Genomic DNA, 16,690 nt, shown 5'->3' with positions numbered 1-16,690 from the left:
AAATGCTTTTGGCCTCACTTTAAAGAGTTGTGTTTTGGGGGATGCAGGAGACACACAAAAGATAAATTGCTATAGGATGTGATAAAATAATGAGTATATTTTGGAAAATCTGTTATTTACTTTTAGAGTTGAGCTTTAGGTAAGAGTATCAGATATTTGCTAACTATAGCAGTGCAGAGACAATGAAATTTACACATTTCTAAACTAAGTCAGGCACCAGCAGGAAACACCAGCTGTGGGAATTTTTACCAGTCAAAAAAAAATGCCTTCTTGTTTAAGTAAATTGACACAATTCCCTATTTTTAGTAGCTTAAATAAAAGGAGGGTTAGTAGAGAACAGTGATAAAGAGAATAAAATGAAATCCATGAAACTGAAATAATAGTCATGGATTAATTGTTCTTTATTTTAGCTGAGAAAGTGTGCTTAGAACAAAATAGATTGCAAAAACACAGAGAACAAAATTGTGACACATAAATCCAGGGAGTTTTATGGTTGAGTTGGTTCATATTCATCATCAAGATGTTTTTAACTCCAGGCATGTTTTAAGGATAAATTTTAAATGATTATGTTTTTATAGATTTAGTTTGTAACTATTTTATTGATGACCTAACTTAATTTTTACATTTTGAATGAAATTCTATTAACTCTTTTTCAGTAAATATATAAAATAGGAATAGCACAGATATTATTCTCATGAGGAATTACATAATTATGTGATTGCCAGTGTCTTGACTATATTTTAAAACCAGGAAGGCTATCAGATCAGGAATTTTAGTTTATAATATTCTAAGGAAAGATTCTATTATTGGTATTCTAGTTCTCTTCATCAAACGAGTGATAACATTAGAGGGCCTGGCAGGTGTATAATGTCTTCAATGAAAAGAGGTGAAAAGAGAACAGTTAATGTTTAAACACCCATATATGCATACATGTATACTGTGTACTCTTAAATATTATACATGCATACTCTTCCATCAGCTGGGTGATGTATTTACCTACTACCAAGGGGTGCTTTTGTTAGTTCTGATTAATTAAGCCCTGTAATGCCTCTTTTTCAACCCAGTCATCTCCCTTGCTCCTTTCCCTCTCCCCCTCTCTCTCATTCTGTATATATGTGTGTCTTTCTCTTTCCTCTGAAATCCAGTGGCCACTTAGGTTATATAATATGCAATTCCCAGAGTGCCCTCAGAGTTTACAACACAAACATGCACACTAATGCTAAGGTTTGGTTATTTCATTATATTATACTTATTACTGATGTTCCTTGTAGTAGATTTAATTTGTGTAATCATTATGCATCATAAAACCTTTTTCTCCCTTAGATTGTTATTAATTGAGCACCTGCTAAGTGTAAGGTACTATTCTAGAGGCCAGAGTTTCTATAAATGTGAAATGTGGTCCCCTCTCCTCTGTTACTGGTTGGTGAAATGGGATAGGTCATGCACAGTACAAGATAATAGCACAAATATGAACAGTGCAGTTACTGAGTCATAGTATTTAAAAGAAGGTATTTTTTATCCATAAATACCATATCCATAAATATCTGAAAGTCTCTGTGCAGAGTGTGGTTCAAAGATTGTGTGTATGAAACTAAGTGTTTAGACTCCATTAACATTGTTTTTACTTTTTTCATTAGCATGTTGGCAGACAAACTGAACATGACTCCAGAAGAAGCTGAAAGGTGGATTGTAAATTTGATTAGAAATGCAAGGCTGGATGCCAAGATTGATTCCAAATTAGTGAGTATTAAATTAGTTATGCTATATCTGTAAATTGCTGACTACTTTAATACTTTTTTGAGAACTTTTCACTAGGACATTTTATTCTGTTCTGTTAAGAATTTTTGCTTTGTGTTAAAGCTACAGCAGTCACCTTTTGTTGTTGTTGCTGGATGAATATTGTCATCTCTGTACAGTGCATGACAATGTGTGCAGCAGTCATGTAGTGTTGTGATGTCATGCTCATGACCTACCTGGGAAACCCAGTTGTGATATTACAGGATCAATTTCCCTCGGTCTCATTTTAGGGTCATGTGGTTATGGGTAACAATGCAGTTTCACCCTATCAGCAAGTGATTGAAAAGACCAAAAGCCTTTCGTTTAGAAGCCAGATGTTGGCCATGAATATTGAGAAGAAACTTAATCAGAATAGTAGGTCAGAGGTAAGAACCACACATTTTCTGTTTTGTCTGGAATTTAGCAATAATGTAACATAATTATTACTGGACTTCATTTGAGAACATTCTGATATATTGGTTATATCTGATTTTGTATTTCTAACTGGGGGTGCAAACATTTTTTTAAAGATACATTACTAAACTGACAAGAATTTTTCTTAGATATATGTGTTAGCTAAGGAAACTGAAAAAATTGTGTTCTTTTTAAATCTGAAGAAATACTTCTATAAAAAAGTTGGTCTTATTATCTATTAGTGTTGATCTTTAAAAACTTGATTTTATCTGATACTCATATTTAACTGTGTCAAAAAAATATATCCCCCCCCCCTTTTGGTAGAGATTGTGCATATTAGATATTAAAGGAACTTGAATGGCCTTGTAACTTTGGAATCCCAAATGAGCTTTAATGCTTTTTAGCCATTATGATTATGTGTAACTGGAGGATAGGAAGTTTTTATTTTTAGGAAGCACAGCTGCTTCCTGAAATAGATGGACATTCAGAGACCTCATGTGATTGAAGTTTTAGCAAAAGGTTTGTGTCCTTTGAATAGTTCTTCAATTTTAAAAGAGAGGAAGAATTGGGAAATTATGCTTATGCCTTTTCCAGCCAACTCAGAATAACTCAACCTAAAACAACTTTTATATAATGTTCTTTTCTGTATGCTTGAGGATCAATTTGTATTGACTTTTGTTACAGTATTGGTGATACTGTCATTGTTACACTTTATAATTGGTCAAAAACTGGTTTAGATGGTATTTTGATGTGTGTTTTTTTATTCTAAGTGGCACAATGGACATTTAGAAATATGGAGGTTGTTAAAATCTTCGAGAGTGGTTTGGGCTGGAGGACTAAAAGGAAATGCTAGTATCACTTTTTTCTAAGTTAACTTTTTAAGAAAGTACTTTCTTCTCACCTTGTCCATCTCTCTTTATATGTTTTAGGCTCCTAACTGGGCAACTCAGGACTCTGGCTTCTACTGAAGAACTGTATAAAGACAAGATGAAAAAACTATAAAATAAAGATGAAATAATAAAACCATTATATAAAGGGTGACCTACATTTTAGGAACAATTAACATATTGAGTATAAATTTGGGGGAATTTGAATAAAATTGGCTGTGTTTCATTTTATCTTGTTGTGAATTTCCTTGTATATCCAAGTGTGTGTTTTTTTTAACTTTTCATTTTGGAATAGTAGATTCACAGGAAGTTGCAAAAATAGTAGAGAGAGGTGTCATGAACTAGTTTACCCTAGTTTTTCATCTGTGTTACTATAATACATTCTCACAACCAGGATGTAGACATAGGGACAATGTGTGCAAATACCTCTGTGCCATTTTATCACTTGTGTAGATTTGTGTAGCCTTCAGTACAGTCAAGATAAGGAACTATCTTCTTTTCTTCTTTATGCTACATGAAGGTCATGTGCTCATATCCTGTCACTCTGTGAACATCACTACTACCTGAACAATAGACATTTTATGGGGGAAATGATTTTTTCTGTTACTATACTTCTGCACTAGTAGGTTGGTTCAGTAGTAAATATGTGAGACCTTTTGTTCAGAAAAAAAAAAGATAACTATCATCATTATGAACTTCTCCTTGTGCTCCTCCCCCTGTGGTCATACCTACCTCTACCAGCTTTAAACCCTGGCCACCACTAATCTGTCCTCCATCTCTGTAATTTGTCATCAGTAGAGTATTCTAGAAATGGAATTCTACAACATGACTTTTTGAGTTTAACTTTTTCTACTCATTATAAAGCCCTTGAGATCTATCCAAGTTCTTATATATATCAGTAGTTTTTTCCCATTTATTGCTAAGTCTTATTCCTTGGTATTGATGTACCACATTGTTTAACCATGTACCTTTAAGGATATTATGGTTGTTTCCAGTTTGGGGCTATTACAAATAAAGCTGTTGTTTCTTAACTTTTTAAAGTGGCTCCTTGTCACTCACTGGGCAGGTACAGAGACTAAAAAAGAGTATAAGCTGAATTTTATAAATGACTTCTTGAATATTGCACACACGCATGCACACACGCACACGGTTTACTGGATACCCAAGATCTTTAAATATATAAAGCTCTGGTTGGGTCTCCTTTACACAGAAGTGGTTTGATTGTCGCTTTGGTTGTTGAACTAAAACCTAGTCAGACAACAGACATTTCTGTTTCTGCACTCAAAGACTGGTGCAAGGATAGGAGATACATGCATATTGGGTTTTTATTTGGCATCTGATCAGGTCACCTTCAACCTGCAGTTAAGTTTAGAGAATATAGGCCAGATTTGGTCCATGTACTGTGGTTTCAGATCCCTGGATTATGGTATTGGTTCTTCTAAACTAGCCCAGAGGTGCTGAAGTAAAGGGAGGGTTGCTGGTTTAGGGTAAGCCAAATGCTAATTTTTTATTCCTCTCTAGCCAGTGTTGTGAAAATGCCAACTTTAAAGGCTCATCTGTAGTACAAAATGGTCAAGGTTCATAGAGGAAGTACCAAAAAGGGGCATATCAGTAACTAGATCAGAACAGGTCCATCTTACCTTGAGTGCAAGAGCTAATTCCATGAATCAGAAGTACAGATCTATAAGAAATAGTTACACAAAACTAGATAAAATTACCTGTTACTCAAGCTATACAGAAATGGGAAGTATGTTAAGCTGCCTGTTTCCCTCTCCACCAGTGATCCAAAGGCAAAAAGTTCTTAGAGGCATCATTAATGACTTTTTATCTTAAGACTATTGTTCAACCAAACCACATTAATGGCAAGGATTTCTAGGTGATTACATAGCACTTAAAAGCAAGTCTAACAGTTATTTAATGTGCTTTAGTGGACCAGTAAAAAAAACCCAAGGAGGAAAGATAGGAAGCTAATATTATGCATTTACTATGTGTCAAGCATTTTCACATTTATGTATCTAGAGAATTTTAAGAGGGAAAGCTAACATTTGAATGCCTCATTTTGCCTGGAAACACTGAAATTTGGGTGTTAATATTTGCATATTATTGATGAAGAAACAGATGGTTACTCTAGGTCCTACCTGCTAAACATTAAAGCAATGAATTGAAAACAGGCTTTTTCAATTACATCACACTGCTCCTTCTTACAACATTATTGCCTTAAATTTACAAAAGGTTAAGTGGTATATGGTTAGTAGGTTGTAAAGGAGGATCTTGAGCCACAAAACTATTCAAGTCTCTTGGCACCTTTATCTTCAAATTAGAGTAAAAGATTCTCTATTTTTTTCTACCAGTATAATCATTGGATACTAGTGACCCCACCAAAAAAAAAATCTATTTGGAACAGACAAAATTCTTTGATGAACATCTCTTTGATTTTTTTCTATTTATGGTTTGCTCCTTCAAGGTTATCCATTATATGAATAATTAATGTTCACTTTTCCTACCACTTTTTACTTTTCACATATTGCTGCCCTTTGAACTTGAAAGATGATGCCACTATAGATTACTAGTATCAATCAGGAAAAAAAAACTATAATGGCTATTTTTACACATTATCTACACTTGGCCATTGTTAAAGTGCATTTTTGAAATTTGCATAAAAACAAATTACCTGGTTCTGGATTTAATCATAACTTTTGATAACAGGTAAACTGCCCCAGTAAGATGTTGAGCACAAATTATGTAGTGATTAATTTTTTTTTGTGCTCTTTTGTTTCCATTCAATAAATAGATCCCCCTATGTGTCAGCAACATTTACAGGCACTGGGAACACAGTGCAGTACAAGAGTTCACAAGGCTTACATTAAGTAAATAGTTTCTTGTGTATTTTTAAAAAAGTTTCTATGCATTCACAAGCATGTCTTTATGCTTTTTAAAATACAAAATATAAAAAAATACAGAAAAGTTGAAAGAAAAACCAATGATCATTTACCCAATATTCCTACTTGCTACTCACCTTAAGAAATAGAACGGTCCTAGTAACTTTATCAAGCTTGTGGGCCTTCATACTGCATTTTCTTCTTTGCCCTTGAGAAGCAACCACTACCATGACTTTTGTGTTAATAATTCCTTTGCTTTTCTGTCTAGTTTTACGGACACATGTATACTTAACATGTTTTTGACATGTATTTAATTGAAATCATACTTAGTAATCTATTGCTTGCTTTTCCCAGCACTGAGATTCATCGACGTTGATATATTCCTGTTGGTGTATTCCGCTGTAGATTCTTTTTCACTGCTTTGTGGTATTTTGTCTGAATATACCATATGTAATTCAACCAAATATTGGTGAACACATGGTGTTTCCACGTTCTCGTTTAGATTATCTAGAGTTTTTGGAACCAGTCTCACAATTGTGTTTATTAACTGGTGAGTTAAATCCATTTCCTTTTATTATGATTACTAACCTATATGGGTTTATTTCTACCATCTCATTACAAGCTTTCTGTTTGTCCCACTTTGGCTTTTTTTTACCCCACCCCCTATTTCTTGCCTTCTTATGGTTTGATTTTACTCTCTTCTGGTGGAGCAACTAAATGTTCTATTTCTATTTAGTGATCATCCTAGAAATCTTAACGTGTTTTTTTAACTTAATGTCCTAAAATTAATATCTCTGCTCCTCTCTAACAATATAAGGAAAACTTCTACTGCAGTGATCTTCCTCCCCAGTTATTTGTGTCCATTCTCTTCTTTTTATTGTAACTTCATAAGTTAGACATTATTTTATACAATAATGCCTTTTTTCTTATTCATTCCTCCTGTAATGAGACTTTCCTCAGGTTGTTTTTAGGATCTCCTTTTCATTGGTGTTCTGAAGTTTCACTATGATGTGTCTAAGTGTGAATTTTATTTATACTGATTGGGATTCATTGGTCTTCTGATTCTGAAAATGGCTTTTGTCTTGCATTAGTTCTGGAAAGCTATCTCTTTGGATAATTCTTCCTGGTTCATCAGGTTTTTGTTTGTTTTGAGTTCCCCCCACCAAGCCTCCCTCTCTTTCATACTTTGTATCTCTGCCACCTGTGCTGCATTACATTTTGCATAATTTCTTCAGTTCGGTCTTCTAGTTTGTTAATGATCTCATCAACTGTGTCTAATTTGCTCTTAAGCTTCCATGGAATTTCTTATTTCAGTGATTTATTTCATCTTTGGAAGTTTCTTATTCTTTTACCATTTTTCGATGCCAACTTATATTCTTTGAATTTATCTTATATTCTGTGTTTTGAATCCATTTACTTCTGTGCCACCATTCTTACCCAGGCTAGCATCCATCCCTTAATGAATACAATATTTCTTTTTTTTTTTTTTAAGATTTTATTTATTTATTTGACAGAGAGAGAGACAGCGAGAGCAGGAACACAAGCAGAGGGAGTGGGAGAGGGAGAAGCAGGTTTCCCGCTGAGCAGGGAGCCCGATGCAGGGCTCGATTCCAGGACCCTGGGATCATGACCCGAGCCGAAGGCAGACGCTTAACGACTGAGCCACCCAGGCGCCCCAGAATACAATATTTTCTGACTTACTCTCCCTATAACTATCTCTGGCCCCCTATTCCCACCTGTTTTCCATATTATAGAGTTAGAATAATCTTTTCAAGTTTAAATCTGATCATTTTTCTCCCCTGATTAAAAAAAATCCTTCAGTGGCTCCCTATTGTTTCTAGCCTAAAGACTGAATCCTTAATATGGCTCTCATTATCTGCTATCTTCTTGCTGTATCAGCCTCATTTTATGTCACCCTCAAGCCCCACTGGCCTTTTCTCAGTCCCTTAAAACAGTAGCTTCAAACTATTTTGACTGCTACAGAGTAAGAAAAATATTTTACATCATGACCCAATGCTAAAAAAATAAATACATATATTTGACTGATGGAAGTTTTATAAAACAATACCTACCCTTAGTAAATGTGATACCTAATTTTTTTATTATTCTATGTAATAGTTATTATGTCCCATAAATTGATTTCATAATCCCCCAGTTGGTATCCACATTTGAAAAATACTGCTCTAAAGAGCAGGAATCCTTCCCATGCCTTGATTTTTGCAGTGTTGTTCCCTCTGCCCAGAAATGAACATTCTCTCCCTCCAACCCCTACTTCCCATGCACACATGTACTTCTAGTTTGTATTTTATTTATCCTCCAGAACATAACTCAAATATCAAGGAAAACTTGACATTTCCTCTCTGTAGGAAAATTTTTCTTACCCCTAGACTAGTCTAGATATAGTCTTGTTTTATTTACTCCACGTGTAATTGCACTTATTACCTTATTAATTTTATAATTCGTTGATTAATAGACTGTCATTTTCATTTGTTTATGGGTGATAACTTATTCATTACTGAATCCCTAATGCCTGGCTCATATTAGGCCCTTGATAAATTATTGAATAAATGGAACGAATGAATGAATGAATCCTGTTTGGAATGGTATAACGGGAAAAAAAGTTGACTTGAAGAAAAATATATAAATGTACCTATCCCAAAACCCTAATTTCATTCTGTTATTATCAGGTGGTCTTGAACAAAATCATGCATTTCTTATTCTCTGATTTCCTAACCTAATTGGCAATATTAGCTGTTTTGTATGCCTGGTTATTGGAGATAAGAAACAAAAAGACTGCCACATCCCCTTTTTTTCGTGAATATACAGTTGATGTCTGAGACAGACACACAAACAATACTATACGGTAAGTGCTATTGTATGTGAAAACACTTAGACTTATGAAGTATTGCTATAAGGTCAATTGAAGACTTGCAAAAATCATCATTAGCTACAATTTATGAAATGTTTCAAAACTTATCTTTCCCTTGGTCTTGGCCCTTTCTTGGTAATGATGGAAGTAAAAAGAGAGACAGATCTACTAATGATTTCAGATGTTTTCCTTCCTCTCTACTTCCCCGTGGTCAGGAAAAGAGCTGGACAGCATACAAAACTGTTGACTTTCAAATTTACAATATTGTGAACTCAGGTTTGCCAGCCTACTGTTGATCCTCAGATACGACCACTGTTTTCTTTTCCAGCTGGTGGATGTGTGGACAAAGGATACAGGTATCTTCAAATACCCTCAAGTATCCCAAAGAGGTCACTTGGAAAGTAAATCCTTCTGGTTCTAGTGCCGCCGCTAACACAGGAGCAATTGAAAACCCAAATCAGATTCATCTCCACAGTAAAAAGGTCAGAAGTAAAATACTGAGCAGTAAAGACCATCAGTAAGAAAAGTAATTGAGGGCGCCTGGGTGGCTCAGTTGGTTGAGCGACTGCCTTCAGCTCAGGTCATGATCCTGGAGTCCCTGGATCGAGTCCCGCATCGGGCTCCCTGCTCGGCAGGGAGCCTGCTTCTCCCTCTGACCCTCCCCCCTCTCATGCTCTCTGTCTCTCATTCTCTCTCTCTCAAATAAATAAAATCTTTAAAAAAAAAAAGAAAAGTAATTGAGGCCAGGGCCAAAATATCTGCTAGAGTGAAATGTTTAAAATTTTCAATGAGGCTTTTATTAGATTCTTAGAAAATAGCCTGCTTTTAAACTGTTTTGTATGTTTCCATGCATAATTTACTCCCATGCTTTTTAAATTCTCTTAGAAATGAAGCCATCGTCTGGAAAAGTGTTAACTTTCTGGAAAGGTAGCACAAACACTGTTATGCTTTGTTAATTTCTCATCTCATGTATTTAATAAACTGTTTGACTCTTAAAATCTGCAAGAAATAACATTAATCTAAGGCATCTCCTATTTTGGTTCTGAAACTCTGACTTTTGTGCTGACTTCCATTTAGTCTGATGGGATTGGGAAAGCAATGCCAGATTGATTCATTTGTTTTTAAGTGATGTGAGGACAATTGAGGGGTAAGGAGAAGTTGCTCTTTTGAACTGGGAAACAGCACGGGCACTTAGGCACAACTCCAGGTGAATAAGCTAAGTGTGTGTATACATGTGAGTCTGATTGCATCTAAGATTCCATGTTGATCAGCACTAGAACCCAGCTGTTGGAGGCCAGAGGCATAGCTTATTCAGAGTGGCACGGAGAAAAAATTGGATCACAGAAAGACAGTCCTATTTAATCAGGGCTTCAAACCTGGCAGCTCTCCTAGGAGAATAGAATGCTATTGGATTACATTTATTTGTGGCCATTTTTTCTTGCCTTCTCTATTGCCCTTTAAGCACAGCAGTGATGCTATATGTTCATCTTTTTACTCCCCAAACGGTAGGCATGGTAATAGATATTGTAGAGATTTACTCCTTCACTAACCATTCATTCATCTGGGTACACAGGTAATGTTTGGGAAATATAAACAGCAGGCTAGTAGAGCGGGCGTTGCTGTGAGTCTCTCTGGTTGCTGTCCTTAGGGAGTATGCAAATTTTCACTTGATTTTAAAGACAAATGGTCTGCATAGAGAGGAAGCATGTATTAGTTTTGTGTCTTTGTTCCGTTAGCTAATCAGGCCAGAGCTGTTGGTCCATCTGTCCATAAGCCAGTTGATGTTTCTCCATTCTTAGCCACAGATTGCACCTTGAACCTTTGCCAGCTATTTCCTAAGTACATGCCATTGGATGTGAGGAGACCTGAAAAGAGTGCAGATAGATCAGCTTAAAACCATTACAGCCTTTAAAAACAAAACAAAGCATAAAGCATGAATCCCGTAATGGTAGATCAGAAGTTTTATCTCGGTATATTCAAAGGTCAGTACATTGCTGCCGTATGTGCAGGTATCAGTGTAAAGACTACATGATAGGAACGAAACTTAAGAAGCTGTGACAAACAAGTATTAGAACTTTATATATCAATTTTATTTAAAAAATTAAATTTCTGCTGACAAGTTAGTGTAACTAGCCCTAGAAAATATCGGGTGGAGTGTGGATGGTCTCATTGATTCCGAAATCATCCCGAGCTCTACACAACCAGTATGCCTTATGTTTTAAGAGATGACATGATTAGAAAACATTCTTGGTTATCTAGTAAGAACTCCCTTGTCATGGGACTTGGGGCCTAAGATCTGTAGGTCTCAAATGAGGTTTCACCAACAATCAATAAAAATGCCTCATTTTTGCTTCATATTTTCACCTTACATGCACATTCTTTCAAGTGAGTCTCAAAACAACCATGTAAGTTGATTATTCTTCAGGTTTACCATTTGATCATCTGGTAAACTTTTCTTATATGACATGAGTGACTTATGGAACTCTGGGAAGAACAATTGACTATAAAGTAAAAAAAAGTATAATCCCATACTGACAAAATTATCACTTTCATAAAATGCTGCATTCTCTTATCAGAAAACAAAATGAACATTTAAGTGAAACATCACTCATCAAAGTTAAAAAAAAATTACTGAAATGGTTTGTTCTCTTCTAGAGCATTCAAGGGGAAAAAAAGGGGGAAAGAACTCTCTTTGGCATCTCTGGATATTTGAATAGACAACAAGGAAGAACTGTAGCTTTTTTTTTTTTTTTTTTTAAGCTAAATTATCCTAAGAACACTCTGCTCTAACATAGGAATGCCAGTGGAATAAGAGATGGTAACACAAGATGCACCAGGAGACTCGAGGTTTTGTGTGTTTGAAACTTATATTCTACTATAATGACTAAATTGTAGAGAAGCAAAGCTAATGTGTGTGTGTGTGTGTTTAAATTTGCCCAATGTTTTTTTGGTTCTGTCTTCTAGGAGCAGTAAAACTTCTTTTGTTTTTTGTTTGTTTTTAAAAGGTCACTCCAATTTTATAAAACAGTATAAGACAAGGAAAATTAAAAAGTTATACTACATTAGAACAATATATTTGCTCAGAATAGAAATGCCAAAGGCTCATAAAGGTATACAGTGGTTTGCAGTGTTTTCTTTCACATAATTTATAGAGATGGGTAGGACTTTTTTTGTCTTTCAACTTTTAATTTCACTATAAACAAAAGTGAAGTAAATACAATGATTGTTATCAACTGAATACTAGATGAAATCTCAGTATTTAAAAGGCTATAGATCTCTTCTTATAAACTTGCTTTTGATTTTAATTCAAGAATAATTATGCTGGATTCTTATGTATGACTGGACAAAAAAACATGTGGTTGTGTGTTTTGGCGTATGTTCTTCCAGCTTTTTCAGTGATAGTCATGATAACCAACAAAGGAAATTTAGACTGGAAGTCCTTTTTCTGTACCAGATTCTAATCATCACCCTAAGAATAATTCCAACACCTACTGGTTACTTTTACTTGAAGACCTTACGTCTATATACGTGTCAATGACTTTAAATGGTAGAGAATAGGGACGTGGAATTCAGAGGAATAAACTTTTAGAATAGATACCTACCTGCACAATACCATGCTCTTTTCCAGCCCCACTGCTGTTACCAGAAAAAGATTTGGGTAAGTCATAATGAAATAAGTTGAAATATAATGTTTTTATAACAGATATTTTTTCCGTCATTCATGTTTATAGCTTTCCCCTGAGAGCAGAATTAAATTTATAAACGATAGCTTTAACATATATCATTACTATAAAGCAAAAGAATGTGCATGCGCCTGCACTCACACATGGAGAAAAGTCTAGATTTTAGTTCAAATAGAGATGTGAGTGTTATGCAATCAACAAAACACTGTTGTGCAATAATTAAAGAATTTTTAAACTGAAGATTAAATTGGAATGTTGTTATAAACATAAGGGAAATGGCCAACATTTTTCTTTGTATCAAAAGAAAACTCATTTCTAAAAATAAGCACCCTCTTTGTGATGACCCTTTAAAATAGTTTTAAGTGATTCCATTCACAGATGAGCTTTCGGGTCTGTAGCACTTCGCTGTAAGTGGTTTGCTCTTTGATCCTGTAGCCTTTAATCAGGTGTGTATCTAGAAGAAGAAAGCATTGGCCTAGGAATATCACCAGCCAGACAGACTCTCCACATCTCTCTGAAAGTGAACATGGCATGACTGTCCATAAGCCGGTTAGTGAAACACGCTGCTGGGTCCTGAAAGGTTTCCTTTGGTGTAAGAATTTATGAAGATACTGGTTAAAGCTATTCCCCATTGCTAAACTTTATTTTATCAAACTGAGGCAAACATGGACCTTTCTAAAGTTACCAAACTTAAAGAATCACCTTGATGGGAAAAAAAAGGAAAGTTGTTTTTGTTTTTTTTTTTATCTTTTCATGTTTCATTTTACTTTCCCAGAAATCAGATTTAAGTAAATAAGGAATGTCAGCTAGTCTTCTAAATGTTGTTATTGACCTTTAGTGTTCAACTCCTTTACAATGTGAAATTGATTTAGTGTAATGGAAATATTCCAATTTTCTTTGCTTAGAGTGTTTTGGATATTACCTTAGAAATGCAAAAACCAAAGAATTACTGTCTACTCTTTTTATTCACCTCCCATCCCCACTGAAATCCATACTTCTTATCACTACTGATTCTGTCATTTAGACACCAGACCATCATATTTCTTCCCTGTCCTTTTGCTGCCCTAATCTAAACAGTTGCTCCCTTAATAATAACTTTGTGGTTAAGAACTAGGTTTGAATCCCTTGCCAGTTAATAAATCTGTATGGCCTCGGGCAAGTTACTTAACCTCTCTAAAGATTGTTTCTAGTACCTGTTTTGTAGGTTTATGGGATTAAATGAAACGATTCCTGTGAAACTGTTAACACACTGAATGCATGTTAGCTACCACTCTTCTCTTGGCCCTTCCTTTCCTTACCCTCCCTTGTCTCCTCTCCCCATCCTGCTTTCTTCTGCTCCCTTACCTCCCTCTGCCTTTCTTCCTCCTCCTCTTTGAGTGAGTGCTTAGCACAGGGTTAGCACTCAACAAAATGATAGTCTTCATTGTTGTTGTTGTCTCCATGAATCAAGCCCTCATCATTTCTCCCCCTGGAAAACTGAATTTAGTTAACTGGTCTTCATGCCCTATTTATCTATGTCCTTCACAGTAAAGTTCTGTATCCTTGATTCGAATTTGTGAAAGTATATTTTTTAAATGAAATCATGCATTTAGGATTAGAAAGTGAAATATTACAAAAACCACTGTTAATAACTATTATGCTTTTGCTTTCTGATTGTATTCTCTCTTTGTTATTGATGCTTCCTATAGTCACTGTCTTCATATAGACTTGTTTTAAAGATTTTAAAATTACTTTGAGAACATATATAAACTGTTTCATTTAACAAGACTTTACTATGTGCCAGGCACTGTGACTTAAGTGCTTTCATACAATATCCTATTTAATTCTCAGTAACCTATGAGATGTTTACTATTATTACCATCTATTTTAAAGAGAAGGACTCAAACAGAATTATGCTCGAGCTCATACAGCTATCAATAGTAGAGAAGGATTTGAACCTAGCTGGCCTGATTCCAAATCCTATACTCCTAAACACTAGTCTATACTGCCCCCCTGCTTTTAGGAGAAATTAAATAATTTGGTAAAGTGTGTCCTTAACTTGGAATTTTCTGAGTACTTGAGTTAAAATGAAGAACAGTTTCTGGAAATTCAACTTTTAAAAGGAAAAATAAATTACTTTCTAATAAACAGTAATAAAATAAATAATCTGAAAAATCTGAAAATAAATCTTACCATTGACTGTCTTTTTTCATGGCTAGTCAATAAGGTTTTTCCATTTGTTAATTGTCTGATAAAAGGAAATGTGTCTGAAGGATGATATCTGAGTTGAAGAGACAAAATCATGACCTATGAAAAATAGTTGAAGAATCTGGAGATATTTAGCCTCGAGAAGACCCAGAGGGAATGAAAACTTTTTAAATATTTGAAGGGCTTGCATATGAAGGAAGGATTAGATATACTCTGTGTGGCCCAAGAGGATAGAATTAGAACCATTTGTTGGACTCAATGAGTTGAGCGCTTTCTAACAATTAGAACTGTCGCGCCATGGAAAATCATATTCTGAAAAATAATGGCAAGACCTTTACCAATCACAGTTTAACTATTTGTACTCATCTTCTAGCTCAGAGATCTCACACCTTTTGGGAAAGGAAAGGTAGTTCATTTTTTTAAAAAAACTGATATCTGAGACCTTCAGTTGTGCTCACTTGACCTCTGAGTTGATGTGAAAAGGATGATTTTTATAAAAAGTCAGATTATAAACTTAATACATAAAAAAATGGTATTTCATAAAACCAGACAGCTGTTCCTAATCCCACCATCCAGGGACAATAATCTGATGTATTAATAACATCTATTTTTTATGATTATAAAAGATTTAAATATAGCAAAGTATAAAGAGAAAAATATAAGAAAAGTAAAAGACAAAAGTTAAAAAAATTCCGTAATTTTCTAAATAATCACCCCTTAACCTTTTTATGTATTTTTCTTCTGGCCCTTTATTTTTACATCTAATTTAATTTATAACTTGTAATGAAACTTCCTCTTTATAAAGTTTTATAGACCATTCTTTTCACATAGCACTATATATGGACGTTATATTTTTAATATTTCAAGTACATCGTTTTTAATGGAGATTTATGACTCCATCTTACAAATATGCCATGATATATTTAACCAATTTCCTATTATTTTCTAACAATTTTGTATGCAGTGGTTTGTTAGCATAACACTGCAATGAACGAACATCTTTGTATATTATTAGTTATTCAAATGCTAGTTATGTTCTTAGGTGAGATTTCTTTTTTTTAAGATTTTATTTATTTATTTGACACAGATCGAGAGAGAGAGAGAGCAAGCACAAAGGGGGAACGGCAGGCAGTGGAGAAGCAGGCTCCCTGCTGAGCAGGAAGCCCGATGTGGGGCTCGATCCCAGAACCATGGGACCATGACCTGAGCCGAAGGCAGCCACTCAACCGACTGAACCACCCAGGAGCCCCTTAGGTGAGATTTCTAGAAGTGGAATTAATAATTCGCCCAAGGCTCTTAATAGATCTGGCCAAAATCATCTCTGAAAACCCCATATCAATTTATTTTCTCATTATCAGTGAAATTAGAATTTCATTTTTAACAGTTTAGTGAATTATAGTTGGTAGGTTATGATGGCAATTTTTAATTTGTATTTCTTTAAATACAATTGATATTCCATATTGATTTTATATGTCTAATGGCCAATTACATATTTCTTCAACATACCTATTTCTGTTTTCTCCCCTTTTCCAGCTGTATAGTTAGTATTTTAAGAATTTATTCATAGGGAGCTTCTTATGTATTAAGCACATTAAAACTTTATCATGTTTTTTGTTTTGCCTTTAAATGTATTTATGTATTTTTAACATTCAGAAGTTTTAATTCATATGTAATTATAATTCTCAGTTTTTGTGACGCAAAAACACTAGGAGGTACACACATACAGATAGAATCTTAGGCAATTGTAGGAGCTGCTAAGCATTGTCTGCAAGGCTGCTGTCTGCCTCTGATCCTGGGGCTTGAAGTCCAGAGGGCAAGCAGGTGGGAAAACAAGATAGCAGAACAATGGGAAGAGCAAGGACTAGGTGCAGCCACAATCGTGAGTTGAGCCCTTGGGCACAGAGTGATACCAGGGCCTGTTCAAATTGCCTCTGCCCTTGGTGGTGTGGTGTGGGTGTCTGCCTTCAGTCCTGGGGCCAAACACTCATCTGTCCC

At 35.0% G+C, this 16,690-nt stretch overlaps 1 protein-coding gene across 1 annotated transcript in view; it reads left to right on the top strand.

The window, feature by feature from the left end:
- Nucleotides 1-3,308, top strand: part of EIF3E (eukaryotic translation initiation factor 3 subunit E) — a 50,388-nt gene extending 47,080 nt beyond the window's left edge. Inside the window, exons 11-13 of the mRNA XM_035011754.1 lie at nucleotides 1,638-1,740; nucleotides 2,028-2,162; nucleotides 3,120-3,308. Of these exons, the coding sequence (XP_034867645.1) occupies nucleotides 1,638-1,740; nucleotides 2,028-2,162; nucleotides 3,120-3,158 (277 nt within the window). The 3' untranslated portion in view covers nucleotides 3,159-3,308. The remainder of the gene's footprint in view (nucleotides 1-1,637; nucleotides 1,741-2,027; nucleotides 2,163-3,119) is intronic.
- The last annotated feature ends 13,382 nt before the right edge of the window (nucleotides 3,309-16,690 follow it).

This window comes from Mirounga leonina, unplaced genomic scaffold (genome assembly GCF_011800145.1).
Source record: "Mirounga leonina isolate KUSES-001 unplaced genomic scaffold, KU_Mleo_1.0 Mir_165, whole genome shotgun sequence".
NCBI lineage: Eukaryota > Metazoa > Chordata > Mammalia > Carnivora > Phocidae > Mirounga > Mirounga leonina.
Note: the sequence above shows the minus strand (reverse complement) of the source record. Positions and strands in the feature narration are given on the sequence as shown.